The sequence below is a fragment of the Hemiscyllium ocellatum genome, chromosome 7, assembly GCF_020745735.1.
Source record: "Hemiscyllium ocellatum isolate sHemOce1 chromosome 7, sHemOce1.pat.X.cur, whole genome shotgun sequence".
NCBI lineage: Eukaryota > Metazoa > Chordata > Chondrichthyes > Orectolobiformes > Hemiscylliidae > Hemiscyllium > Hemiscyllium ocellatum.
Genome location: NC_083407.1, coordinates 97125542 through 97141441, shown reverse-complemented (window position 1 = coordinate 97141441; position 15900 = coordinate 97125542). Strand labels below are relative to the sequence as shown.

Sequence of the window (15900 nt, the reverse complement as noted above, 5' to 3'; positions counted from 1 at the left end):
CGCTTTTCCGGCAACACATTTTCAGCAAAATATTAATTCCCCGGGTATTCAGTGAGTGAAAAAATGCAACGCAAGCGTACGAGGTCTGATTCTCCAACTCTTAGCTGGCTTGCACCAGTAGGGCTGGAGTTAAGAGAAGTAGGGAATTACCCTTGGATTAGGAAAGTGAAAAACAAATAAAATCATAGAATTCAGATTCATCACTATCCAGCAATCCATGTGGATATTTCCAGGTTCCGGTTTAGCTCAGAATTCAATCCTCTGACTGTAACAAAGGTAAACATCACCTGGCTCCATTCATACAAGTCTGATCTTTTCTTTCAGCTTCCACAAGAAAGTATCCCAAGGATATATCCATGGCTCTTGACCTCACCCTATATGCTTTCGCCTCTGCAAAATCATTTGAATACATTGCATCAGTTTTCACAAGCACACTGACAACAAGCAGCTCTACCTCACCACATCTCTCGCGACACCTTCACTGTTCCTAAATTATCAGACAGTTCGTCTGGCATTCAATACTGGATGAGCAGCAATTTTCCTCAACAAACAGTGGGAAGATGAAAACCATCGCCCACAGTCTTTGCAAACGCCATTCTTTTCTTTCAGTAGCCATACAGCATACAAACAGACCCTTCCCAAACTAAACTCGTCACACCTACCCTGCACTTGGCCCACATCCCTCCAAACCTTTCCAATTCATGTACTTATCCACGTCTTTTAGACATAATTGTACCCACATCCTCCACATCCGCACCACTGCACAGAGAAAAGACACCTGCTATTCACCTTATTTGTACCCCTCCATTTAAAAAAAGTCTCTATAAAGTCACCCCTCAACCTCCTTACTCCAGTGAAAAATTCTCATCCTATCTAGCCTCTTTCTATTACTTAAACCGTCTGTTTCTGGCAACATCCTGATTATTTTTTTCTCCAGCCTGATATATCCTTCTTATAAAAAGGTAACCAGAACTGGACACAGTACTCCAGTACTACAGAAGAGAGGTCTGATCAACATTCTGCACAACCTCAACATGACTTCCCGACTCCTATACTCAAAGGTCCGAGCTGTGAATGCAAGCATGCTAACCGCCTTAATCACCATCTACATGTGATGCAAATTTCAAAAAATTATGTACCTGAACCCCTAGCTTTCTGTTCTACAATACTCTTGTCTCAGGATAAATCAGACAGTTCAAAACATGGATGCCATACTTGATGGCAAGGTGGGTTTCTCACCACTCATTCACACCATCACTAAGACCACCTATTTCCATCTTCATAACAGCGTACCCTTATTGTGTTCAAACTGTCCACAGTCTCACCTCACCTCATCTCTAAAATCCTCTGGCTCTACAAATCTGAGATATCAGTGATCAAATACTGGCCTCTTGAACATCACCAATCATTTAACCCTTTGAATTGCTCCACCATATGACTGTGATGGATCCTCTATCTTAATGCCATATCCCCATAACACTTGACACTTAAAACCTTTGAAAAAAAATCTGTATTTTTTTCATTCAGTGACTTGGCCTCCACAGCCTTGTGATAGAGAATTCCACAAGTTCACTACCCTGTGTGTGATTTCTTTTCTCTCGTCAGTCCTAAATGGTGCGTCTGGTTCTAAAATCCCCTAACCAAGGAAGTCAACTTCCCTGCACAAGTCTATCCAGTCCTGTCAGGATTTTACATGTTTCAATCAAAATTCCCCTCATCCTTCTGAACTCCAGTGTGTACAGGAGCAGTCAAACTAATCTCTCACAGGACAGTCCTAGCGTTCCCACTATTAGTCTCGTGCACCTTCACTGCATCCCCTTTATGGCAAATATATCCTTTCTCAGAAAGGGAGATGAAAACTGCATGCAAAATCCCAGATATGGTCTCAACAAGACCCTGTATAACTGCAATGAAACATCGCTATTCTAAACTCAAATTCTCTTGCAATGAAGTCCAATACACCATTTGCCTTTCTAATTGCTTGCTGTATGTGCTTACTTGACTGATGTACAAGGACACAAGTCTTTTCATACATCCACACTTCCCAGCCTATCACCCTTTAGGAGCAGCATGGTTGCACAGTGGTTAGCACTGCTGTTTCACAGCGCCAGGGACCCAGGTTGATTCCAGTCTTGGTGACTGTCTGTGTGGAGTTTGCATATTCTCACTGTGTCTATGTGGTTTTCCGCCAGGTACTCCAGTTTCCTCCCACACTTCAAAGATGTGCAGGTTAGGTGGATGGGCCATGCTGAATTGTCCTGTAGTGTCCAGGGTTGCGTAGCCATGGTAAATGCAGGGTTATAGTGATAGGTCAGGAAGGTGATGGATTTGGGTGAGATGCTCTTTGGAAGCTCAGTGCTGACTCAATGGGCCAAATGGCCTCTTTCTACACTACACAGAGTCTAGATTTATAAAATACTCTTCTGGTTTTTCACAATGAAGTGTATAACTTCATATTTAGCTGTGTTGCACTACATCTGCCATGTATTTGCCCATTCTATTTGTCTACAACACCTTGAAGCAATCATGCCTCAGCTTCACAACTCAAATCCATCCAGTTTCGTCTCATCAGAAAATTGTAATAATTTTACAACTGGCATCTGTGCCTTCTAAATGTTTTGGTCCCTAAGCTCTGAAATTTCCCTAACCTCTCCACATCTCCATATTGTTCTCCTCTAAGTCACTTCTTAAACCTAAAGCTTTGACCAGTTAGTCATTTGCTTTTCATTGTCTTAGCTGGCGCAGTATCAGATTTTGTTTCATAACACCTACGAAACATCTTTGGCATTTTATGAACTAAGGTGCTCAATAAACATTATTGCTGTTGACATCTTTTGTCATAATCGAAACAGCAAATGCTCATTTAGCCCACTCTAATTAAATCATGGCTACTCGGCACCTCTTTGACCCAGTAAAGAGACACACCCTCAGGGGAAAGACAAAGTGTATAAAACTGCTTCACACATATGCACAAGCAAAATAACCAAAATTAATTTAACAGGCATCATTTAAAGACAGATTCGATTCTTGAACCAGCCATAATATTACCCACTGATAGGCTATAAAAGATAAATGCAACATTTTCCTAAAGTTGCTATATGTTCTTATCCATTTAACAAACTCCTGAAAACATTTAATAGGGAGATATAACTACTGTGAGTTGTTGATCATAACCCCTGTTAAATTATTCTAATCCATTTTTCATGTTTCTTCTCTCTCCGTTCAAGACCATAATCAACATTTCCTTGAACTGCCCTTACCCTCAGCTGTAATTAACTCATCCCCCACACATTCCTTCTCTCAAGTTCAAAACCATACAGCTCCTCCATTCAAGTTTTCATGTTTGCTTCATGCAATCCAATGTTGGCATAGCCTGTTTAGTAGTTGATTCTATTCTCCTGTTCGAACTGGAATGGCACTCTGCAGAATAAGTTACAGCATTTGCTGTCACCCATAGTGGCCCTCTAGCTTCACCCGCACAATAATGACATCCACTCAGTCATTGTCTTTGAAAGTTGTTGGCATGCAGCCTCCCACACGGAGGGAGTGCATATTTTTAGGTCAAATCGATTGGATTTTTTTTTTGCAAAATTCTTTATTGGGGAATATACAAGCGTGACAGTTTTTTTTTTGCGGGGCGGGGAGGGAAGAGTGGAACAGAGAGGACAGAAAATAAGCAAAAGATCTGACCTCGAATTATTCCAACAAATGGAAAAATGGGAATTAGCATTTTATTAGCCAGACCGGAGCAGATCTCAGCCAACTAGGACAATCACCCTCGTAATCACAAGGGCAGCATTCTTATAAAGAAAACAGCTAAGAACGCCTGCCAGACCTTCCGTCAAGCTCAGAACCATAGAGTTAAGAATGCACGATTCAGAATCTCACCGCAGTCGGGGGGCGGGGGGGAAAACCAGACAAAATAAACGCCAGAGAATGTGAACCAGATACTGAATTCTGAAGAATAGACCGAGTTAAGGGGCCGTGATTGAAGGCTGAGGACAAATGTGGCAGCGGGAGACCATCTGGCTGCGGAAGGTACAACAGGTCGGAACTCAGAGGCTGAAAACCCCCTGTGTCCGCGGACAGGGAGTAGGGAAAGGGGCAACTCCGATCCATTCTCTCACTCACCCCTCCACCTAAGGGAGAAGCGGGCGGAGAGGCGAGGGCAACACGAGAGCCGGTTTCCGCGACATTTTCACCTGGGAGCAGGGGGGCGAGCTCCGGCTCCAACTAGCCGGGGATGTGGCTGCGTGGGAGTTGTTAGGGGGGAAACGAGCCGCCAGCCAGGGACCCCCGAACCACCTCCCCTCCGGCCTGAGGATCAGAGCGGCCCCAGTGTCCTTACCTCCCAGCCCGCTCTCTCACCTGTATGTAGTTGCTCTCGCAGTACTCGGCCACCCGGTCCAGGTTGTGGTAACTGTCCAACAGCGCTCGGCGGCCCGCGGGGATCTCCTCCTCCAGCAGCATCTGCAGCTCCGCCATCTTCCCCACATCTTCCGACACTGGGGATGCGGGACCGGAACCGGAAACAGGGAGCGAGGGAGGAGGAGGAGGAGGAGGAGGGGGGTGAGTGGGGGCGGTCAGAGTCACTTCCGGAAAGCCTGCCCTCCCGCAACTGCCCACACCCCACTCTCTCACACCGTCCCACACGCGCGCGCACAGTCCTGCATGGCAACGGGAACAACCAAGATCTCCCTTAGCAACCATCATTCCCCCTAGCAACCAGGGTCCTCCTGAGCAATCAGCCTCACAACCATCATTCTCCCTAATAACCATGATTCGCTCTAATCACCGCTCGCCCTAGTGATCATCATCCAACCGGCAACCAGCGCACCATAGCAACCAACACCTTATCATAGCAACCATTACCAGCCAAGCAACCAACATAGATCCAAAGATCCAGCACTCAACCTATGGCTGTGATCATCTCCCCTAGCAACCAGCACTGACCCCTACCAATACCATTCCCCTAGCAATGAACCCTCGCCCTAGCATCCAGCACTCAACATAGCAGCCATTATTATCCCCAGCAAAGAGTACTCAGTGTAGCAACTACCATTCCCTAGTAACCTGCAATCACTCTAGCAAACAAGAAACCAGCCCACACATCCGAGCAATAACTCTCACCCTGTGGATCTTCCATCTTCCCAGAAACTAACATTCATCTTAACAAACAGATTTCATACAACCATCATCTACACAAGAAATCATAGTTTTTCCTAACAACCATAATTCTCCTAGCAACTACAATCCACCCTGGCAACTTTCAATCATCCTTTCAAGAACCAGCACTTCCTCCTAGCAACCTTTAAGCATTCCTTCAGGAACTCGCACTCATCCTAACAATCATCAATCATCCTAGCAACAACAATCCATGTTAACAACAATCACTCACCAAAGCAAACATTAATTCCCCTAGAAGCAAAACAATCGCTCAGTCAATCAGCAGCCTACCTCTAAAGACCATTGTCCAACTAGTACTCACCATAGCAACCATCATTCCTCAACACCAGTACCCACTGTAGTAACTATCATAACCTTGTTATTTTATCGTTCCTGGCAACCAACATATACAGTACCCTCAGAGCAGTCTCATACCCCTGCAAAAGACCACTATAACAGTGTGGAAATGGGCACTCAAGCAGCTGACATATTTCTAAAAATTACAAAGGAGGATCCAACTAAAATAACCACAACCTAACCCACAGGAAGACGCATAAAATTACTCTACATCTTAGCCTTTCAGTTTGCATAGGAGGAGAGGCAGCATCAATAGCAAACCATTGACCACAGCAACAGCTACTGCAATTAGTAACAGGCTCACTGTACCAGTTACGTCTGAGGCATGTAACCTTCAGTTCTGAAGCTGCATGCAATTTTATAACATCTCATTTGTCTTTCAACTTCATTCAAATTAGCATGAAAATGAACTTTACATAATGTTAAGAAAAGAACAATGTTTTTATTGTATGATTTAAAAGGCTAATCATTATGCTACACTTTTACATTTTCAATTCATTATTTGAAAAAATCATTGAAAAAATATCAACCTGATGAGTGATAAAACTGCATCTTGGCTATGGATAATGCCTTTGGTCAGAGGAATAGATTTTATGGTTATCATTATTGTTTGTAATATAGCTACGATGATAAATTATTCTGAATGTGCTACGAGAAACGAGTAAGAATCAATAGCTGAAAAATTTATTTAATTCCATATATCTTCACTTAAAGTTCATTTGAAAGACAAGCTTACTGACAAAATGATAATTTAACAGGCTAAAAACAAAGTTTCAAAGTTCAATCTATTTAATTTGGTTTTTAATTGATAAATGAATATGTATATTGAATTTATGTATTATTTGTGCAAACAGTGCATTCTATCATAAAGACTTTGCAATTTTTCAAGTATTTGCTTTAGATCTGCCAAATTTTCATCTTGTAGCTTCCAATCATTTTTACTTTTGATATTTTCTAAAAGGGTCACCAGCTAAATAATGTGTGTTAATGAGTGTTAAGTGAAGAACCTAGAAAATACTTTAAAGCTGCAAAGGAATAAATAAGGCTTCACTAAGAAACCAGCTCAATCCATAAAGCACTCAACTGAACTGCATTTTATTTTCCATGACAGTGGGAAGTCATATAAAAAACACAAAATCACTGATATTCAATGTCTATTTTATAAAGTCAGGAAAATCCGAAATGTAGAATCTGGTTTGGACCCTTATGAAGATCATTCATAAATTCCAACAATGAATACAACCTATCACTGTCATGCAGTTGAACAACTGACAAATATCCACGAACATATACTCAATCTACCAAATAGTATTAGCATTTTTGCAAGGTTTGTGAAGGTTTGTAGTTGAGGTTGAAGTTTCGGGTGTAGGTTTGCTCGCTGAGCTGTAGTGTTGATATCCAGACATTTCATTACCTGGCTAGGTAACATCATCAGTGGTGACCTCCAAGTGAAGCGAAGCTGTTGTCTCCTGCTTTCTACTTATATGTTTGTCCTGAATGGGGTTCCTAGGGTTTGTGGTGATGTCATTTCGTTTGTTTTCTGAGGGGTTGATAGATGGCATCTAGATCTGTGCGTTTGTTTACGTAGGACAAACAGGAAGAAAGTTAGCCACCAGGATACACGAACACCAGCTGGCCACAAAAAGACATGACCTCGTAGCTCTACACATGGATGAAAAAAACCACCAATTCAACTGGGACAACACATCTATCCTGGGACAGGCTAAGCAAAGAGAATTCCGAGAGGCCTGGCACTCCAACCACAACGCCATAAACAAACACATAGATCTAGGTACCATCGATCAACCCCTCAGAAAACGAACAGGAAATAACATCTCCAAAACCTCAGGAACCCCACCCAGGACAAATATATAAATAGAAAGCAGGAGACAACAGCTTCACTTCACTTGGAGATCGCCACTAATGATGTTACCTAGCCAGGTAATGAAACAACTGGATATCAAACCGACAGCTCAGTGAGCAAACCTACACCCTAAGTATTAGCATTAGGCACACAGGTGCTGGTCTGAACAAGAGGTATATCACCCTGGAACAACTCGCAACAGTAACAGTACATATTTATAGTATTTTCACAAAATCAGATGTCCTAAAGTGTTTTACTGAAGGAAAAATCATATAATAAAGTATTAGGTTTTGATGAGTATTTTGAACGAGTCATAGAATTGGAGGAATTTAGGTTAGAATTCCAGAATTTAGGCATTTGTCAGCTGAAGGTGGCCATTATAGTGGAAGAAAATGGGAGATTTTAAAAATACCACAATTGTGAGAATGCAGAGATCTCAGAGGGTTGTCGAAGTAAAGAAAGTTGAGGCCATATAGGAATGGAAAATAAGTATGGAAATTCTAAAATAGTTTACTGCATCAGGATCCAATGTAAGGGGTAAAATAAAAGGTGACTGATATTCAGAAATTAGGAGAGGCAACAGAGTTCTGGATGAGCCATTAATCAAGGCAGCAATGAAACAATTGAATCTGGAGGGAACACAAACAATGAAAGATGATTTCAGCAACATATTAACTGGAGGAGGAGTGGAGATGAATGGTGTTATGAAGGTACAGAGCAAGTTAAATAAAGATCTATCCAGACTGTACCATAAAACCCTTGGCAAAGGGAAAGGTTCAAAGCTCAGCTCAGGATCAAAGAGGATGCCAAAGTTGCAAATAGTCAGACAGTGGCCAGGGAGAAATATTGCATCAGTCAATAGGTATTTGGTGTGTTGAATACAATAGCATTTGTCTTTTCCGTACATAACTGGATTATAGCAAGTAGGTCACATGGTAAGGCTGTGAGAAAGGAGAATTTAATGGATACACACAGTCAATATACACTCACAACCAGTACAAACATAAAATGAGCTCCCTTAAACCCCTGAAATACCTCAAAGTTGATCCTTTCCTAAAGGTGATGCAAGTAACAGCTGTATTATACCGGGGGTGTTGTTTCTGTTTCTTGGTGAATTCTGACTATTAAATCTGATGGAATTCATGGATAGTCAGGTGTGTAACACCAGTGTACATTACAGAGAGGATGCAGGAAGCAGAGAGCCGTTGCAGAATTTAAAACAGCAGCAGCTTCTGTAGATAACAACAGGTTCCAGAGACAGAAATTGTAAATGGTATATTTAGTTTTTTCTGTCACAATGTACTGCTGTAGTGCTTTCTTCACAAGTTTGTATTTCCTTCAAATTGTCTCCGTGTCTTCCACTTGACACAACTTCCAGAATCATCTTAATTGGATTGGTTTGAGGAGAGATTGCCTGCTCAGCTCATGGCAGGAAATGGGTAGCCACTGTACTATGTTGGGAGAGGATTTTAGAACTTAGTCTCACTGGAAAAGAGGTGATGATGAGATACAACTTTGTTTTCATAGAATAGTCTAAAGGGATTGCATATTGTTAGAGCTGTTTCAACTTGGTTAAAGGAGTAGAGACAAAGGAAAGAGAGACTAAATTCAAAACTGCAGAGAAAATACTTCAGTGATCATGGGTTCATTTTATGGAACAGACTTTCTTGGTAGCCAGTAGAAGCAATTGTTATTGAGTAACTCAATAGCAAAATAGATAATTTTTCTTTCAGAAAATATAATTGTGGGTTGTGGTATGATAGTAATTTGAGAGATGGCCTGTAGTAAATGCAGGATGTTTGGTCCCTCTCCTCATGTCCATGTCTTTTGTAGACTCATTGATACAGATTAAATCATCATGTTTAATCAACAAATTCACTATCATTGAAACATACAGTCATCAGATAATTAGAAACCAATTAGATGGACCTTGTAGAGTCATTCAGATGGATGAGATCATTCAGTCCATCAAATCTGACCTAGCTCTCTTTACAGGAATCCAGTCAGTGCTGCATCCAACTCTATTTTCACTATCCTATTAAATTCTTATTTAATTTGTCTTCTTGAGTTTTTAATTGTTCACCACATTCCAAAGCTGTCATTTTAAGTCATTACCATTCAGTGCGTAATAAACATAGAAGGAGAGGTATCAAGAGGCCTTCTATTAGGGTCACTCCATGCATGGCCTCAAAGTACAGTTGCCAGCTAGATTGCAAAATACATTGCAAGAGAAAGCCATTAATCAACTATTCATAAACAAACTTCACTAAAATTCATCAACTGCAAAAATCTAGGCATATTAAATATATTAAAACTTAACTGTTACATACAACCAACACTGAGGGTATGAAAGGTATTTTGCCACTGAAAGTTATCACATTAGAGTTCGGTGACCGCAACATGCTAAATGTCGGTATGACTCATCTTCCTATCTCACTTTATTGTGGTCTTGGTTTTGTGAGTAGCTTTCCTTCCATGATTTTCTTGGTTTGAGTGCTTATTGGCTCAACATATCAAGGATTCAAAACAGCTCCACAACATAATTTCACGACAAAACATAAACTATTAGCTCACATGTACCGAAAATAAACATTTAGATATAACTCTGAGAATATGCAATCTGTCCAAAGCTATTTTATAAGACATTCTAGTGTAACAGTCTAATATGGTTGCAGTTAACTCAGGGAGACAAAATTGTTGACAACATACATTTTTACATGCATGTTGTTATCTGGAGCTATGAATTGTAATGGTTGAGGCTCCAATGTTCTGTCCATCAATATGGAAACTATCAAGAATCCTGCTGTTACCACCTGCCATTGGTAAATGTTGGAAGGATGTCGGAAATCTGTTTGGCTACATCATGAACACTTTCCTTGGCCATCAGTTCTTGGATGGGATCAAACATGGAGGTTCTGGTTCAGAACTAAGACAATACCTACTACACTGCAAGACCTGCTGATAGATTCATATTAATCTAGCAGGAGTCAAATGCACCACTTTTGGAAGGATCTCAAAGATTTGAAGAAGGCATAGAAAAATGTACCAAATGGCTCCAGAAACAAAGGATTAGTTACACAGATAGAATGGAGAGATGGTGGTTGCTCTCTTGAGAACAGAAGCTGCCAAGAGGAAGTTTAACAAAGTTGTTCCAATGGATGAATGACTTTAATGGTGCAGAATAAAGGGAAACTTTCCAATGGCTATAGGTCGAATAATTGGAGAGCAGAGATTTAAGATGACTTGTGAAAGAACCAGAGGCAACATTAGTGAAAATTGTTCTAATGCCATTGTAAGACAGGATGTTAAACTCAGATTCAACAGTTGCCTTTGAAAAAATATATAAATATTTGAAGGAGAAAACCATTTGCAGGGATATAGGAAAACAGTAGAACTTATTAAATCAGTTTGAAGAGCCAACACAAATATAATGGACTGATGTCCCCTTTGATGTCCTAGCCGGTGATGTATTGATATTTTCTGGGAAACTTGCAGGTTTTAGTAATTATATTTTAACAATAGAGCTGGTCAATTGAATGCAATATTAGTGAATACTTCATGTAAAGTAGAGAAGTTAAATATTCTTCAATCTTAAATTCAAACAGTTCTCTTTTGTAGGATTTTGGGAAATAATATCCTGTGATGCAGATCTCACCTTATTAGAATCATAATCTCATCTCAAGTCATTTGTTCTTGTATTCTTAAGTCTTATTTATAATTACACATTGTAGTCAAAAAAATGTAATACATAATACAGAAAGAAATTAACACTCACCACCCCTTCCCTAAAATATTATATCAAACTTCATCCAATGGATTTAAAAGATCCTCCAGCACTCCTTTGATTTACTCCAAATTTGTATATTTTCCTTTAGTTCTCAATTGCTCTAATTTCAGTATTAACTCAAGGAAACCCAACAAGCATCTATCATATTTCAAAATCTGTGTCCTCCTCTACTTCTATTTCAATCTATCAGATCAATATCAGTACAGAGGAACCTTGATTATCCGAATATCAATTATCTGAATTTCGGATTATTCGAAGAAAATCTCAAAGTCCCAATAGAAACATTACATTAAAGGGACGTTTCCAACACTGATCGCGTCTTTTGTTTACAATGATTAAAAATTAACTCAACTCACTGAAATGCTGCCAAGAACCAGTCCTGGACTTCGATGGGAGCCCAGGCACGGTCTTCAAATGACTGACCGATCGCCCACACTCTCTGTCTCTCCCTCTCATTCCCTGGAGTTCTACACAGGGGTGTTACCTAAACCCCCCTTCCCTAGATAATCTCTCCAACATTGTCCTGTACAGAACAGAATGGGAACTTGTCAAAAAAGCTGCAGTAAAATGGTTGTGTGTGTGTGTGTGTGTGTGTGTGTGCGTGCCCTATTTTGTGACCAGCACCAGTCTTACTGTTGCCGTCCAGTCTGGCTGCCCGAAGGGGGACAGACAGTGGGAGGGGGCGGGATTGAGGGAACAGATAGTGGGTGGGAGCTCACGCATGGTGCGCTGCTACCTAGTCTCCTGAATGGGGAGCAGACTTAGCAAGTACTCGCTGTGTCAATTCCATTGAACTGATTGGGGTTGGGGGAGGGGGGCTTCAGCAATGCTGTAGGTCCCTTACACACAAGTGTCTCCTTGCTCAGAAACAAACCCCAAGTCAGATAAAGGGAGCAAGGCAGGCAGAGCGAGGAAAAAGGAAATTTCAGAAAATGCCAAGCCCCAGAGGGGAGGCATGGAATCAATTAACCAAATAATCACTTATCTGAACAAAATAGTGCCACCCATCTCATTCAGATATTCGAGGTTCCACTGTACATGTTTACTCGATCCTGATTGTTGCATTAACTTGCATATTAAGTTAATCTATTAATTTGCAAGTGCTTTAACAGGAAAAGTATAAATCAGTCACAACATTATATAAACTCCTAAATCAACTTAATTATTTCATATACTGGTGTTGTCGACGTAACTAAATATTTGCATACACCTGTTGGGATTAAGATTGAAGAATAGTTAACATGACTATTTTATATGAGATATTCACTTTTACTTGGAGAAAGTGAAGACTGCAGATGCTGGAAATCAGAGCTGAAAATGTGTTGCTGGAAAAGTGAAGCAGGTCAGGCAGCATCCAGGGAGCAGGAGAATCGACGTTTCGGGCATGAGCCCTTCTTCAGGAATGAGGAAAGTGTGTCCAGCAGGGTAAGATAAAAGGTAGGGAGGAGGGACTTGGGGGAGGGGCATTGGAAATGTGATAGGTGGAAGGAGGTTAAGGTGAGGGTGAAAGGCCGGAGTGGGGGTGGGGGCGAAGAGGTCAGGAAGAAGATTGCAGGTTAGGAAGGTGGTGCTGAGTTCGAGGGTTGGGACTGAGACAAAGTGGGGGAGGGGAAATGAGGAAACTGGAGAAATCTGAGTTCATCCCTCGTGGTTGGAGGGTTCCTAGGCGAAAGATGAGGCGCTCTTCCTCCAGCCATCGTGTTGCTATGGTCTGGAAATGAAGGAGTACAAGGACCTGCATGTCCTTGGTGGATTGGGAGGGGGAGTTGAAGTGTTGAGCCACGGGGTGGTTGGGTTGGTTGGTCCAGTGTCCCAGAGGTGTTCTCTGAAACATTCTGCAAGTAGGCGGCCTGTCTCCCCAATATAGAGGCCACATCGGGTGCAGCGGATGCAGTAAATGATGTGTGTGGAGGTGCAGGTGAATTTGTGGCGGATATGGAAGGGTCCCTTGGAAGGATGTAAGGGGGGAGGTGTGGGTGCACGTTTTGCATTTCTTGCGGTTGCAGGGGAAGGTGCTGGGAGTGGAGGTTGGGTTGATGGGGGGTGTGGACCTGGCAAGAGAGTCACGGAGGGAGTGGTCTTTTCCGAACGCTGATAGGAGAGAGGAGGGAAATATATCCCTGGTGGAGGGGTCCATTTGGAGTCCAAACGGGGTCCAAATGGACCCCACCACCAGGGATATATTTCCCTCCCCTCCCCTATCAGCGTTCCAAAAGGACAACTCCCTCCGTGACTCCCTTGTTAGGTCCACACCCCCCACCAACCCAACCTCCACGCCCGGCACCTTCCCCTGCAAACGCAAGAAATGCAAAACTTGCGCACAAATCCCCCATTACTTTCCCTCCAAGGCCCCAAGGGATCCTTCCATATCCGGCATAAATTCACCTGCAGCTCCATACACATCATTTACTGCATCCACTGCACCCGATGTGGCCTCCTCTATATTGGGGAGACAGGCCGCCTACTTGCAGAACGTTTCAGAGAACACCACTGGGACACCCAGACCCACCAACCCAACCACCCCGTGGCTCAACACTTCAACTCCCCCTCCCACTCCACCAAGGACATGCAGGTGCTTGGACTCCTCCGTCGCTAGACCATAGCAACACGACAGCTGGAGGAAAAGCGCCTCATCTTCCGCCTAGGAACCCTCCAACCACGAGGGATGAACTCAGATTTCTCCAGATTCTTCATTTCCCCTCCCCCCAACTTGTCTCAGCCACAACCCTCGAACTCAGCACCGCCCTCCTAACCTGCAATCTTCTTCCTGACCTCTCCGCCCTCACCCCCACTCTGGCCTATCACCCTCACCTTAACCTCCTTCCACCTATCGCATTTCCAATGCCCCTCCCCCAAGTCCCTCCTCCCTACCTTTTATCTTAGCCTGCTTGGCACAGTCTCCTCATTCCTGAAAAAGGGCTCATGCCTGAAACGTCGATTCTCCTGCTCCTTGGATGCTGCCTGACCTGCTGCGCTTTTCATTCATTTATACTGTTTCAGTTTACTCTTCATTATGCATTCTGCACATTATATACCTCACATGCAACACACCATACCTGTGGATGCACACACTGGTATCTAGAGATTACATCATATATCAGATACAAACCATCAAAAGTTATGATAAGAGGGGGAGAGAATGGAAAGCCAGGAGAAGTGTAGAGAGGTCTTCTGTTATAACCACTCCATGAGTGACCCCAATGTAAGCAGTTGATTGCTAGGTTATAAAATACCTTCCAAGAGAAAGCCATTAATTACCTTGATAAGTCAGCTTCACGAAAATTTATGAACTACAAAAATAACTTAATTTGCTGTAAAACACTTTGAGGTGCCTGGCAGTCATGACTAATCTTAACAAATGCAAAATTTTCTTTTTATAACTACTCCTTCTTGATCTACACAAGATTGTGCATTGATTCCTATTCGATATTCTTTGCTGGGTTGTCCACAATATCCCAGGTAATTTATGTTCCTTCTAAGTGCACTCATATGTCATTTTGTCCTGATCGTTTCCATTTGTTATCATAAAATTTCCAATTACCCCACATGACCATCGAGAATGCTAATTGTAGATCCCTATAGATGGTGTAACATTTCTGTTTACACCTCATATGCTCAATAGTTTCCTTGTGTCTAATTAAATTACAGATCTGCATAAGGTTACCATTTCATCTTGGTCTTAAATCCTGCAAGAAGCATACAGTGCAATAAACTAAAAATCATTACCTCTTGAACCGAGATTAAAAGCTTGGATCAACAAGAAAGGCATTATCAATACAGCTACTTTGCTTTTTAACCCTTCCTGGATTACATTAAATATAATGCATGTCATAATCAGGTTTCCCCTCCCAATGCCTTATGCAGTTTGTATTGTCAATTCTGAGACGTCATAGAATTTTTAGCATACTGACATTACCATATGCCCCTGTTTAAGCTTCTTTTCAAACAAACAATTTCCAGGTTGAGTTGATTGACAGCAAAAAAAAGTGTGCTGGCTAGTTGATTTTAGAGCTTGACCTCCTACCTTGTCAGAACTGTGAAAGGAGACCAACTGAATTAAAGCTGAGTATTTGCAGTCTAAGTCTCACACCTTGTCCCAGTGTGACCCTTGATTATCTTTTTCAAATATCTGTGGAAATTTTGAGCCTAAAAAAAGATTTTAAGTACTTGATTTTTAAAACTTAGAAAAGTACAATATCTTTACATTCATCATGGTTGCTCAGTAATCTCAGATTAGCAAATGTTTAAGGAGACCTAAAAAATCTAACCATAAACTTTTCATGACTTTGGAGAATAGATTGGGTTTTGAGTATTCAAAATTTGAAATAACCCCTTGAGAGATGGAGTCAATCTCCTTAACTGGAGTTTCTGACACTAGACATATATAAATTTAAAGCAAATAGATTTGAAAAGTCCAAAATGATTTTAAAACATGTACTCCTCCGACAGTAACTTTGTAATTTTCCAAGCTGTCTTTTACCATTTCTTAAATCTTAATGCATTAATTCTATGTTTCATATTTAATGTTATTAGAGCTTAATATTTCACCTATTACAAAGTCTGCAGAAATCTGGGTAGGCATATGTTTGATTTTTTTTTCCCCAAGGAAGCATGCACAATTTCTCTTAAACATATGATTTTAGACCTAGTAATCTTTCACTTCTTTTAATGCATGAATTCAATTTTCAAACATCACCAATGAAAACACACCACTTTCCCTTCGATT

At 41.5% G+C, this 15900-nt stretch overlaps 1 protein-coding gene across 3 annotated transcripts in view; it reads right to left on the bottom strand.

Annotated features, from left to right (window-relative positions):
- LOC132817227 (abl interactor 2) overlaps positions 1-4509 on the bottom strand; it is a 142801-nt gene extending 138292 nt beyond the window's left edge. For all 3 annotated transcript variants that reach the window (XM_060827545.1, XM_060827547.1, XM_060827546.1), the window contains exon 1: positions 4369-4509. In XM_060827545.1, the coding sequence (XP_060683528.1) occupies positions 4369-4485 (117 nt within the window). In that variant the 5' untranslated portion in view covers positions 4486-4509. The remainder of the gene's footprint in view (positions 1-4368) is intronic.
- Positions 4510-15900: the final 11391 nt, after the last annotated feature.